The 12,205-nt window shown below is 43.6% G+C and overlaps 1 protein-coding gene across 3 annotated transcripts in view; it reads right to left on the reverse strand.

The window, feature by feature from the left end:
- The window catches only part of ube2o (ubiquitin-conjugating enzyme E2O), a 71,317-nt gene that overhangs the window by 32,618 nt on the left and 26,494 nt on the right, over positions 1–12,205 (reverse strand). For all 3 annotated transcript variants that reach the window (XM_078401522.1, XM_078401523.1, XM_078401521.1), the window contains exons 5-8: positions 11,444–11,507; positions 7,763–7,906; positions 5,035–5,144; positions 792–942 (exon numbers count right to left, since the gene is read on the reverse strand). In XM_078401522.1, coding sequence (XP_078257648.1) covers positions 792–942; positions 5,035–5,144; positions 7,763–7,906; positions 11,444–11,507 — 469 coding nt within the window. The remainder of the gene's footprint in view (positions 1–791; positions 943–5,034; positions 5,145–7,762; positions 7,907–11,443; positions 11,508–12,205) is intronic.

Raw genomic sequence — 12,205 nt, forward strand, 5'->3', positions numbered from 1 at the left:
CATATCTGCTTTCATCACCTTACCAGGCAGCATGATCCAGACACCCACCATTTTGGACCAAAAAAAAAATAATTGCCTTGCCAGACTCCTTTCAAACGAGCCCTTCTCACCTTAAACATACGCCTTCTAGTATTTAATAATTCAACCTTGGGGAAAACACCGACCACCTACCCTGTCTATTCCTCTTAGAATTTGATTCATTTTTCTCATGTTTCGCCTCAGATTTCTTCAGAGAAACAATCCAAAGTTTGTCCAACTTCACCTTACAGCTAATATGCTCTAACCGGGTGAACCTTTTCTCTCTCTCGCTCTCTCCCACATTCTTCTTGTGATGAGACAACCACAATATAGTCTAACCAAAGCTTTATACAGCCTTGAAGCAACTCCTGACTCAATGGTACAACTGATGAAGCTAAGCATGCCATGGAGCTTCTTTAACATCCTATCCACGTGTTGCCCCTTTCAGGGAGCTATGGACTTTTACCACAAGACCCCTCTATCCATTAGTGCTCCAAGGAGTCCCGCTTCCCTTTTACCTTTGACTTTCTAATGTGCATTTTCTCCGATCACATCATTACTTTTGATAATTTGTGCATCGGAACCCTTGGATCCTCTTCTGCGCCATTTAGAAATTGATAACACTGAGCAGCATTCTTACCCTTCCCATCAAAATATATTACTTCTGACTTAACCATGAAGTCCACTTGCCAAAATTTACCATGCCCTCCTTAGAAGGAGCCATGCTGGATTAGTTACCTGCCTTAGGAACAGTATCGCCATACTGAAGTTACCTTTCTGACAACAGAATTCACAGCAATGATGGAATTTCCTTCTGGACCTTCCGAAGAGATAGTAGTACATTCAGGATCTCCTGGGAGCACATAGACTGCCCGTTCTGCTAGGACCATGCGAGCATGGTCATAACAGTTCAAGCGTTTCACCCTAGAGAAAGAAAAGGTATCAATGGGTCCATTTGCTTAGAGATTTTACAATTTGTAGATGATAAAAAATGGCAGGACAGTCACCGTGCATTCAGAATACCTACAGGATCAGTTACAATATCAAAAGGAAATACCTGTCACACTAAAGTCAAAATATAAATAATTATTCAATGCGACTTAAGACATTGCTGCCCGATCCAAATTCCACAACACATTCTGATGCTCATGTCATACAGTTCAGCAGTGTCTCAGGACTGCCCTCTGGTGGCACTTACTTTTTCCATTTAGTCCAATAAATATTTATGGGAGATGGAAGATAATTATGCCCTCCCATACATTGTTGAGACCAGGCATAGATTCAACGACCATTTCACCAAACTCATTTGATCTGCCAAGGCCCACAAGATCTCACCATTGCAAACTATTTTTGCTCCGTTTCCCATTCCCCGACTGACCTTTCTGTCCTGGGCCTCCTCCATTGCCGGAATGAAGCACACACAAACTGGAGGAACAGCACCTCATTTTGCTTCAGTAGATTGCACCCCAAAAGGTACGAGCATTAAAACCTCCAATTTTAGGTAATCGCCTCCCCTGGGCCCCATCCGTGCTTGCACATGTTCCTCCCCTATCCCCCACATGCTTACACATGTTCCTCCCCCACCCCCCCCCACCCGCTTACATATTCCTCCCCTTACCCCTCCCCCCCCCCCCCCCCGCGCTTGCACATATTCCTCCCCTACCCCCCCCCCCCCCCCACCCCCAACATACCTTCCTGTAACTTCACAATTCACAGCTCTTCAATCCTTTTATCTCACACCTTGTCTTTTCATACCTGGTCTTTGTCCAAACATCTGTCCATCAACATAAACCCTCAATCTGTATCCTCCTATTACCCAAGATAGACACAAAATGCTGGAGTAACTCAGGCGGGACAGGCAGCATCTCTGGAGAGAAGGAATGGTGGATTTCGGGTCGAGACCCTTCTTCAGACTGGTTAGGGATAAGGGAAACAAGAGATATAGACGATGATGTGGAGAGATAAAGAACAATGAATGAAAGATATGCAAAAAAGTAAGAATGATTAAGGAAACAGGCCATTGTAAGCTATTTGTAGGGTGAAAATGAGAAGCTGGCGTGACTTGAACAGGGGAGGGATAGAGAGGGAATATCTGGGCTACCTGAAGTGAGAGAAATCAATATTCATACTACTTCACTCCAGAGATGTTGCCTGTCCCACTGAGTTACTCCTGCTTTTTGTGTTTATCTTCGGTTTAAACCAGCATCTGCAGTTCCTTCTTACACATTCCTATTACCTGTCAGGCGTAGTCATGTCCCTCTTTCAGCTTTCTTCAGAAGCATCCCAACCTGAAACGTCACTTATCCATGTTCTCCAGAGATACTGACCCGCTGAGTTACTCCAACACCTTTTTTGTAAACCAACATTTGCAGTTTCTAGTTTCTATTATTCAGCCCTGTGCTGTGCCTTGCCCAATATTGTCAAACATCCCAGGTGACTAGTTAATGATTCTACTGATAATTCAGGAATTCATTAAGAGCAATATCTTTATATTTGCAGTCATCCAAATACTACCGCCTGGGAACAAATTTGCAATCAAAGCTCACCGACGTACATCAGCCCACCTTTAAATACCAGCTTGGCTTTACAATTTAAATCTCAGTTTCAAAGGCTTACGATATCACCTCTCTATCTTTAAGCTACTGAACCTTAAACCCTTGTGAATATCTTAATTATCTCCAAACCCAAGTTATACCTTTAGCTATTAATAGCTTCCTTTAAGATGCCTTGCAAATCTACGTCTGACCAAGTAGATTTCCACCCTGTGACAAATAATGGCACAACCAGCGTCTCCCTGATGCCATGTTTTGGTTATTAAAAGTACTTGTGCTGCAAAGTGGACAATGTTAACGTTGAAAGGCTGGCATTGACTCAGAGCCACTGGGTATTTACAGAAACATAGTCTGGAGGTCACCATCTGCCCCAACACACCTGGAAGTACTGTCCACAGGAAATATGACCAATGGTAAAGGAATGGCTCATGCAAAATACATTAAATTTGCTACTAACCTCTCTCCAAAAGCAATGGTCATAACAAAAATACAAGGGAAAAGTATGTTTAGGTCTGGAAGAGTTATAAGTTTTTCCTAATTGGTACCTTTTTTAATTTAAAACAAAACACTTCGGGGGCAGAATTTTACTCTTGCAAATGTCTTTGTATTAATTTACTCCCTACAAGCATTGAATTCAAGCTCATCATATTACAGCTATACAAGATGGTGAGACGGCAACTGGAAAATTGAGTGCAGTTCTGATCGCTCTACTATTAGAAGGATGTGATTAAGCTAAAGATGATGCAGAAAAGATTCACAAGGATGTTGCCGGAAATAGAGGATTTGAACGTTTGAGGCTGCATAGGCTACGACTGTTTTCTCTGGCATCAAGGAAGCCAAGGAATGATCTATGAAAGGGGGCGTAGATAAGGTGGATAGTTATTGCCTTTTCCCACAGGGTAGAGGAGTCTAAAATTAGAGGGCTTAAGGTGAGGGGAAAGATTTAAATGGGGATCTGAGGGGCAAGTTTTTCTAGAGGGTGGTAGCAGAGGGAACAATTATATCTTTTAATAGACATTTCAACATATTCATTGATTGGAAAGGTTTAGAAGGAAATGGGCACAGGTAAACTGGATTATCTCAAGGAAGCGCCTTGGTTAGTAAGGTGGAAATTAAGCTGGAAAGAGCGCAGAAACAATTTACAGGTTTATAGCCTGATCTATCAGGAGATGTTGGACAATCTAGGACTTAATATACCTAAATATTCAATGAGAAAGTTTGAACAAGGGATTGTAAATTACAGAATTTCTTCTGTTCTCCTTAATGTGATTTTATTTTGCAGTTAAATTGACAATAAAGTGATGAGACGACATTGCCTTCTCAAAGCATGTGGTTCAACAAGTGGGCATAAAATGATCAGGCCCATTTAGGTAGATTGCTTTCTAAATTTAACTTCAGGTAGATTACTTTCTAAATTTAACTTCAGGTAGATTACTTTCTAAATTTAACTTCAGGTAGACTGATTTCTGCCTGCATCAAAAAACTTAAGTTATCACTTGATCAGGTTTTCCCTTCAGTTAGTGTGGGCATGTCTTACACCTTGCTACGTTATTTCTTCGTTTTGACTAATTAAACTCATTTTATAGCTTTAGTTCAATGTCAGCATTGTTTTGCAGTCAAAGACAAGTACAAAGCCATAAATTAAGGGATAAATGGGTTAAAAGTGAAGCAAATGAAGGTATGGAGAACAGAAATAGGGGATCCTGACAGGAGTGCAGCAAGTGAGATGTTAAACGAATACTTCTTTGTATTTGCTAGGGCTAGTGCTGTTCCATCTGCAAAGATAAGCGCTGGAACCTCTGATTTCAATTATGTTAATGGTTGAAGCTCAGGAATCAAATGCAAGACTTCTATGTCAGCGTATGATATCAAACTGGGGTGTCTGGATGGTCAGTGTTGGGGACGCCAATCATAGGGGGGGGGGATACAAATAGACTTACAACATAGTAGATGTGAGGTACCACAAATTTCCAGGCAGAATAAAGAGGTCACGTTACTTGGAAAGTGCAACCAAAGGGTCGAAGGAACAAGGTGATCTTGGAGAATACATTGATCATGAAAAATCAGTAGTTAGCAAGGACAATTAAAGCTCTCGGGAAAGGAGGAGGTTTTGCTAAAACAGTATCAAAGCTTTGTTAGACCGCACCAAAATACAGTTTTGGCAACCATAAATGATATTTCTGCATTGGAGCAGAGACAGAGAAGATTTACAAGGACAATACTACAAATGTGAGGGTGTTTCAGGAAAGAACACTAGGTCACTTATCTTCAGGAAGAAAGCTGAGGACGATCAAACATAAGGAATTTAGAGTATTAATGTTTTCAGAGTATAAACAAGGAAATGTTCCCGCTTGTGGGTTTGCTTCGTCTGGCTGAATCATGGAACAGTAACAAAAAATAATTCCTCCACACCTCTCATGCACGTCAGACTGAAAAGATGTAAAGAATTAAATGAACACACTACCTGGGCAAATTATCCTGTGCAATAACTGGAGATGGCGGATAAACACTTTCACTTCCCCCAAGACAAAAGCTCTTCGTGATCCAAGATACTCTAAGTTCCACCACTTGTACCTGAAACCGATAGAATACTTCAAGTTATGGCATCAACTCTGGTCATTTTGAAATGCTTTAAAAATCAAATATTAGAGTGGTGACAGCTAATTCAAGAGAATTGTTTTACCCAGAAAGTCATCAGAATATGCAGCTCACTAGCAAATGTATAATTAAGGGAAGACTAGTACACATGTTGATATATACCTACAGTGATCCTCTCTCTAGTTCACATGTTGATATATACCTGCAGTGATCCTCTCTCTAGTACACATGTTGATATATACCTGCAGTGATCCTCTCTCTAGTACACATGTTGATATATACCTGCAGTGATCCTCTCTCTAGTTCACATGTTGATATATACCTGCAGTGATCCTCTCCTAAACCTCCCTGCACATCTAAACATAGCACAAAAAGTAAGGAAATTTGTGTTTGGTAGATTATTTCTTTGTTGTAACAATGCTTCTTGGCAATAAATCTTATACCGTTGGAAAGCCTGTTTATTTCCCTTTTAAATGGTGCCACATTTGTAAGGAACATGCATTTGTGGGATGACCAGCAGAGCTGAGTATATGGGTTGCGCCCATGAAAAATTTGCCAAATCTTCTCTGCCAATGCCAAACAGCTTATTTTGCTGTTGCTATTGACTCTTGTTTTGAGCTTCTGGTACCCCCAGGTGCTGACAATCAGGTGCCTGATTGGCACCTGATTGGCAGCATCTGTGAGCATGGGCCCTGCTACAGTGGTCAGTAGGTGTCTGCTCCAAGAATCGGCATGCCACGTTTGACTGATCTGGATAGGGCCCGTGCGATCGGGCAACTTCAAGCTGGTGTTCTGCAAAACCAAGTTGCGGCATTATTTGGAGTGAGCCCTAGTACCATCTCCAAAGTGAAGGCCAAGTTCCATATAACGGGGGATGTCAGAGACAGGCCGCGAAATGGGCGTCCCAAGAAGACGACACCCGAAGAAGACCGTTTCCTCACCCTGTCAGCACTTAGGAACCGTAGGCTGTCTTCTACAGATTTGCAGTCAAGGTTTGCAGGACGATATGGCCGACGGCTCTCTGCCCAGACAATTCGGAACAGACTGCACGCAGTCGATCTCCGGTCTCATAGGGCTGCCAGGAGGCCTGCCATGACTGCCCTTCACCGTCAGGCCCGTTTGCGCTGGTGTCGGCAACACGTGCACTGGAACCTGAACATGTGGAGGAACGTTATGTTCAGCGATGAGTCCAGATTCTGCCTACGGCAGTTGGATCATAGGGTCAAAGTGTGGAGAAGACGCGGAGAACGCTAGGCTGATTGCTGCACCGATAGAGTAACATCTTTTGGTGGAGGCAGTGTGATGGTGTGGGGCGGCATCTCCCTCACTGGAAAAACGAGGCTTGTCATCATTGGAGGCAATCTCAATGCAGAGAGATATCGAGATGAGATTCTGCAACCAGTGGCAATCCCATATCTCCACAGTCTGGGACCGAACTCTATCCTCCAAGATGACAATGCTCGTCCCCACAGAGCAGGGTTTCTCAGAGACTACCTCCAGAATTTGAGAGTGGAGAGGATGGAATGGCCTGCCAGCAGTCCTGACCTCAACCCCATTGAACACTTGTGGGATCAGCTTGGGCGTGCTGTTCGTGCCAGAGTGACCAACACAACCACGTTGGCTGACTTGCGACAAATGCTGGTTGAAGAATGGGATGCCATCCCACAACAGTGTGTGACCAGGCTGGTGACCAGCATGAGGAGGAGGTGCCAGGCTGTTGTGGCTGTGTATGGCTCTTCCACACGCTACTGAGGCTCCTGTTTATTAAATGAATAAATTGTTAAATTGCCAATATGTCTTGTTTCTTCAGACTTCAATCATCCAATCCACCAAACAACACCGAACAAGAGTCAATGGCAGAATAAGCTGTTTGGCATTGGCAGAGAAGATTTGGCAGATTTTTCATGGGCGCAACCCACATACTCAGCTCTGCTGCTCATCCCACAAATGCATGTTCCTTACAAATGTGACACCATTTAAAAGGGAAATAAACAGGCTTTCCAACGGTATAAGATTTATTGCCAAGAAGCATTGTTACAACAAAGAAATAATCTACCAAACACAAATTTCCTTACTTTTTGTGCTATGTTTAGTTTGACCTGGTCTCAAATCTTCTGTTTCTTGTTCATGCAATTAATTTCAGCTACTCTGTCCAGAATACTTCACCAATGTTTTGCTGCAGATTCAGCACTGCCCCAACATCAGCCCCATCTCATAGATGCAAAGCAGGTTTATTTGGAGGCATGCGATTTACATGATTCTTTGTTTAATTCTTGCTTTGATACAGATTGTGATAAACATTACAATTTGAACCTTTCCTGTAGTCAGTGTAAAGCTTGTGTCTATTCTACTCAAAATCACAATGTTAAAATACCAGAATTTCAAGGATAAACCGATTACTGTTCTGACAGTTTTAGTGTTATTTTATATTACCATTCGAGAAATTGCTCCCGTGGCCTGGAATCTCAGACTTGGACACGGCTGGCTCAGACAAAATGCACTGTATTCTCAAAATTACCCGATACATAACAGAAAATAAACAGCTGTAGTCCTCTGCTGAAACCCATCCTTTATACTTGAAACAGAAAACTTACCTCTTCAACAACTGCTTTAAACTTGCTCTTTTTGCTCAGTACTGGTCGGACACCAGACAACCATTGCACATTGGAGAAAACTTTAGCTGCTCCAAACAACATTTGTCCTGGATAAAACCCATAGGATTCATCAAAGAACTGTCCCTACAAACAAAGACATGGATAGGTATAATTTACATTGGTCCCTTTGGTGGAAAATGTTAGCACCACTAGGCCAAACCACTATAGAAGGAACAACCAAACTGGACCTTGTTCAATGCAGAATGTGAGGAGCAAATGAACAAAAATGCCTTCAAAAACAATACTCAAATTGCAACTGTTTTCAGAACCTTTCTAATCCAGAAATGGTATATTTAAATGGGCTTAATTCAAATTTATTGAAAAATCAAACTATACGATTGTGCACACTCGGAAGTGAGTGGGATACTAGATAGGTTTATTGGATGTAGTATCAATATGATTGAACCTGGGCAAATTGTTGACGTTTACCTGTTGAAACTCTCGGCTTTCGTTTAAGCACCGTTGATGCAGACTGGGGTGAGTACTCCATCCCACCTCCTGAAGTTGACCCATCCTCATTTTACTGGCGTTGAGGGGGAGTTTGTCTTGGCACCAGCTCAACCTCCTTCCCAAATTATATCTCAGTTATTTGAAATCTAGTCCATTACGGTTCAACTGTGCAAATAGAGTTAGAGCAGACTTTGGCCACAGAAATGAGAAAGCAAAGGGAGGAAGTTGTTGTGAATACAGCCTTGTCTTCTTATGCCAACCCATACTGATTGCAGAGTGTTGGTCAGGAAGTCAAGGATCCAGCTTTTTGCATGTGTGGTGGTGGGCATTAAAAGTTGTTGATGTCTTACACTCAGGAGTTTGGCTGGAATTATGGTGTTGAAGGCAGAGCTATTGTCACTAAATCGGAGGTAAGAAACTGCGGATGCTGGAAACTAGAACAAACTCTTGCTCACCATTTTAATTCCCCTTTCTATAATCACCTGTCTAGTGTCTGCCTACTAAAGTGCAAACTGGAACAACGTGATAAACGTGCTACCCCACCCCATCTACAATTCAGCTGCTCGGCAAGGCTAGCAGCATAATCAAGGACCTGTCTCACCCCAGACACCCACTCTTTTCCCCTCTCCCATTCTTCGAGGCAAGTAGTACAGAAGTTTGAAAACTCATTCCTCCAGATTCAGAGACAGCTCTCCGCAGCTGTTAGCAGACATTTGAAACATCCTCTCACCAGCTCGACTGTGGTCCTGACCTCGCCTAACAACTTTGAACTGACTTAATCTTGCACTGAAATGGGACGTATCCCAACAAGCCGCGACCAGTCCCACAGGGAGGCCTGGCCCGCCGACCTGCCTGGAAGGCGCAGCCCACCGGACCGCAGACCCCCACCACCGGACCGCAGACCCCCACCACCGGACCGCAGACCTGCGTCACAGACCGACCTGCCTGGAAGGCCCAGCTCGCTTGGCCAGAGTGGAAGGAGGCGGACTGAGGGCCAGTAAGCAGACTGGAGGCAGGAGAGAGTGCACTGTATCGGCAGTGGAGCGGGCCACTGGAGGTCCTGCAAAAGCCTGGGACGCGTCTAGATCAGCCAGGGCTCCAAGAGGCCGAGCTCATGGACCAGACACGCCTGCAGCCGGGGACACCACAGCTACACATGGCCAGGCTGACCACACAGTCAAGTTTGCAGATGATACAAAGCTGGGTGGTAGTGTGAACGGTGAGGAAGAAAGACATTCTGGCCTTCCATCACAGTGAGGAGGGGACTGGCGGAGACTCACTGTGATGGATGTTTCTTTTTTTGTTTCTTTTTTTTTTGTGTTTTGTGTTGGTTGGGATTGTGTAATTTGCTTATTTTACTGCTCTTATTATTGGACAGTGGGTGACGAAATCTCATCCAAAAGACTTGTTTTTTGGATGACAAATAAACATATCAAGAATCCTGAATGAGGTTGCAGGGTGACTTGGACAGGTTGTGTGAGTGGGCGGATGCATGGCAGATGCAGTTTAATGTGGATAAGTGTAAGGTTATCCACTTTGGTGGTAAGAATAGGAAAGCAGAGTATTATCTGAATGGTGTCAAGTTAGGAAAAGGGGTCTTACAAGATCTGGGTGTCCTAGTGCATCAGTCACTGAAAAGAAGCATGCAGGTACAGCAGGCAGTGAAGAAAGCCAATGGAATGTTGGCCTTCATAACAAGAGGAGTTGGGTATAGGAGCAAAGAGGTCCTTCTGCAGTTGTACAGGGCCCTAGTGAGACCGCACCAGGAGTACTGTGTGCAGTTTTGGTCTCCAAATTTGAGGAAGGATATTCTTGCTATTGCGGGCGTGCAGCGTATGTTTACTAGGTTAATTCCCGGAATGGCGGGACTGTCATATGTTGAAAGAATGGAGCGACTAGGCTTGTATACACTGGAATTTAGAAGGATGCGAGATCTTATCGAAATGTATAAGATTATTAAGGGGTTGGACACGTTAGAGGCAGGAAACATGTTCCCAATGTTGGGGGAGTCCAGAACAAGGGACCACAGTTTAAGAATAAGGGGTAGGCCATTTAGAACTGAGATGAGGAAAAACGTTTTCACCCAAGGAGTTGTGAATCTGTGAAATTCTCTGCCTCAGTAGGCAGTGGAGGCCAATTCTCTGAAGGCATTCAAGAGAGAGCTAGATAGAGCTCTTAAGGATAGCGGAGTCAGGGGGTATGGGGAGAAGGCAGGAACGGGGTACTGATTGAGAATGATCAGCCATGATCACATTGAATGGCGGTGCTGGCTCGAAGGGCCAAATGGCCTCCTCCTGCACCTATAGTCTATTGTCTAAGTACCCTGTGCTTACAAACTGGGACATGGCGGCACGGTAGCGCAGCGGTAGAGTTGCTGCTTTACAGCGAATGCAGCGCCGGAGACTCAGGTTCGATCCTGACTACAGGTGCTGCACTGTAAAGAGTTTGTACGTTCTCCCCGTGACCTGCGTGGGTTTTCTCCGAGATCTTCGGTTTCCTCCCACACTCCAAAGACGTACAGGTATGTAGGTTAATTGGCTGGGTAAATGTAAAAATTGTCCCTAGTGGGTGTAGGATAGTGTTAATGTGCGGGGATCCCTGGGCGGCACGGACTTGGAGGGCCGAAAAGGCCTGTTTCCGGCTGTATATATATGATATGATATGATATGAAAATGGCACCAAAACTGGCGACTTTATACTGTCTGAGTGTACTATTGCTATACACGTACAGTATCCAGGATGCTTATCCAAGTGCTTATGCATGGTGATTATTGAACTGAACTGTACACAAATTAATTTTATTGTACCTGGGTACATGTGACAAAGAAAGTACCTTTGAACTTAAATGTTTACCCTTCATTTCCAACCACTCCTTTTTCTAGATCCTCTGGTTTTTTTCACTGCTCCTCATTCATTCCATTCTACCTCCAATTCTTTATCAGAAGCTACCATTTTTACTTTTCCACCTCTGGCCTTGGTTACCAAATCCACCCACCTCTCGTCCACCTGACTGCCAATCATCTACTCCTTGCCTGAGTCCACTCATTACATGCCAACGCTTACTCCACCCCTTCTCACCTTTTTCTACCCTCGACTGCATAGGTTTTTCTCTCAACTTTAACATGAGTACATGGCCAATATTCCTTAAACTCCAAGTCTCCTTAAACTTACCGAGTCACTGACATGGGGACAAAGATCAACCAGCTTACTGCCATCACTGGTGGTCATCGAGCACCTGCATGAGGAACACACCATTATTTATTCAGCAGAATGGGTTGGTATATAGGATAGAAAAATAAAGCCATGTGCATTTTAATTCCATATCATTTCCAAATGTCATGGGCAGGGGATACCAAAACTATGGGCAAAAACAAATAAAAAAGATGGAAAATATATGGCCCAATGGACAGAACTCTTGCCCAAGATAACAGTCATGGGTTCAAGGTCCACTTCAGAAAGAAACACATAGATTTGGCATTTTCCGATACATTTTAATGAAAGACTTTGTCTGCCTTTTCAAATGCATGCAAAGATCCCAACAGTATCAGAATAGAGTGATTTATCCAGTGTCCACATCAACATTCATTTCTCTCAACATTAACAATTGACCTGGTTTCTTGTTCTAATTGCACTTTCTGGGATGCCTTACTGTTGCAGTCCAGTGGAAATTAGATTTAATAGATGACGAGTACTTTGATATCACACTGGTAGCTTAGAAACAGATATAGATGTAGAACATTTGACCCTTTGCACCAGACAATTCAGGTAGAAGCAACCCATGGTTCACCTTTCCCCTTTCCACAAGCCCCACCTCCAGCTGGATGCCGTTTCACGTGGTGTATATGCACACCTCATAACTGTCAGCCCAGATGCCTGTACCCTAAACCTTTCCTCTGTCCCATTCTAACTCTTGTCTTTTAGCTTCAGACACTA

The sequence above is a fragment of the Rhinoraja longicauda genome, chromosome 6, assembly GCF_053455715.1.
Source record: "Rhinoraja longicauda isolate Sanriku21f chromosome 6, sRhiLon1.1, whole genome shotgun sequence".
NCBI lineage: Eukaryota > Metazoa > Chordata > Chondrichthyes > Rajiformes > Arhynchobatidae > Rhinoraja > Rhinoraja longicauda.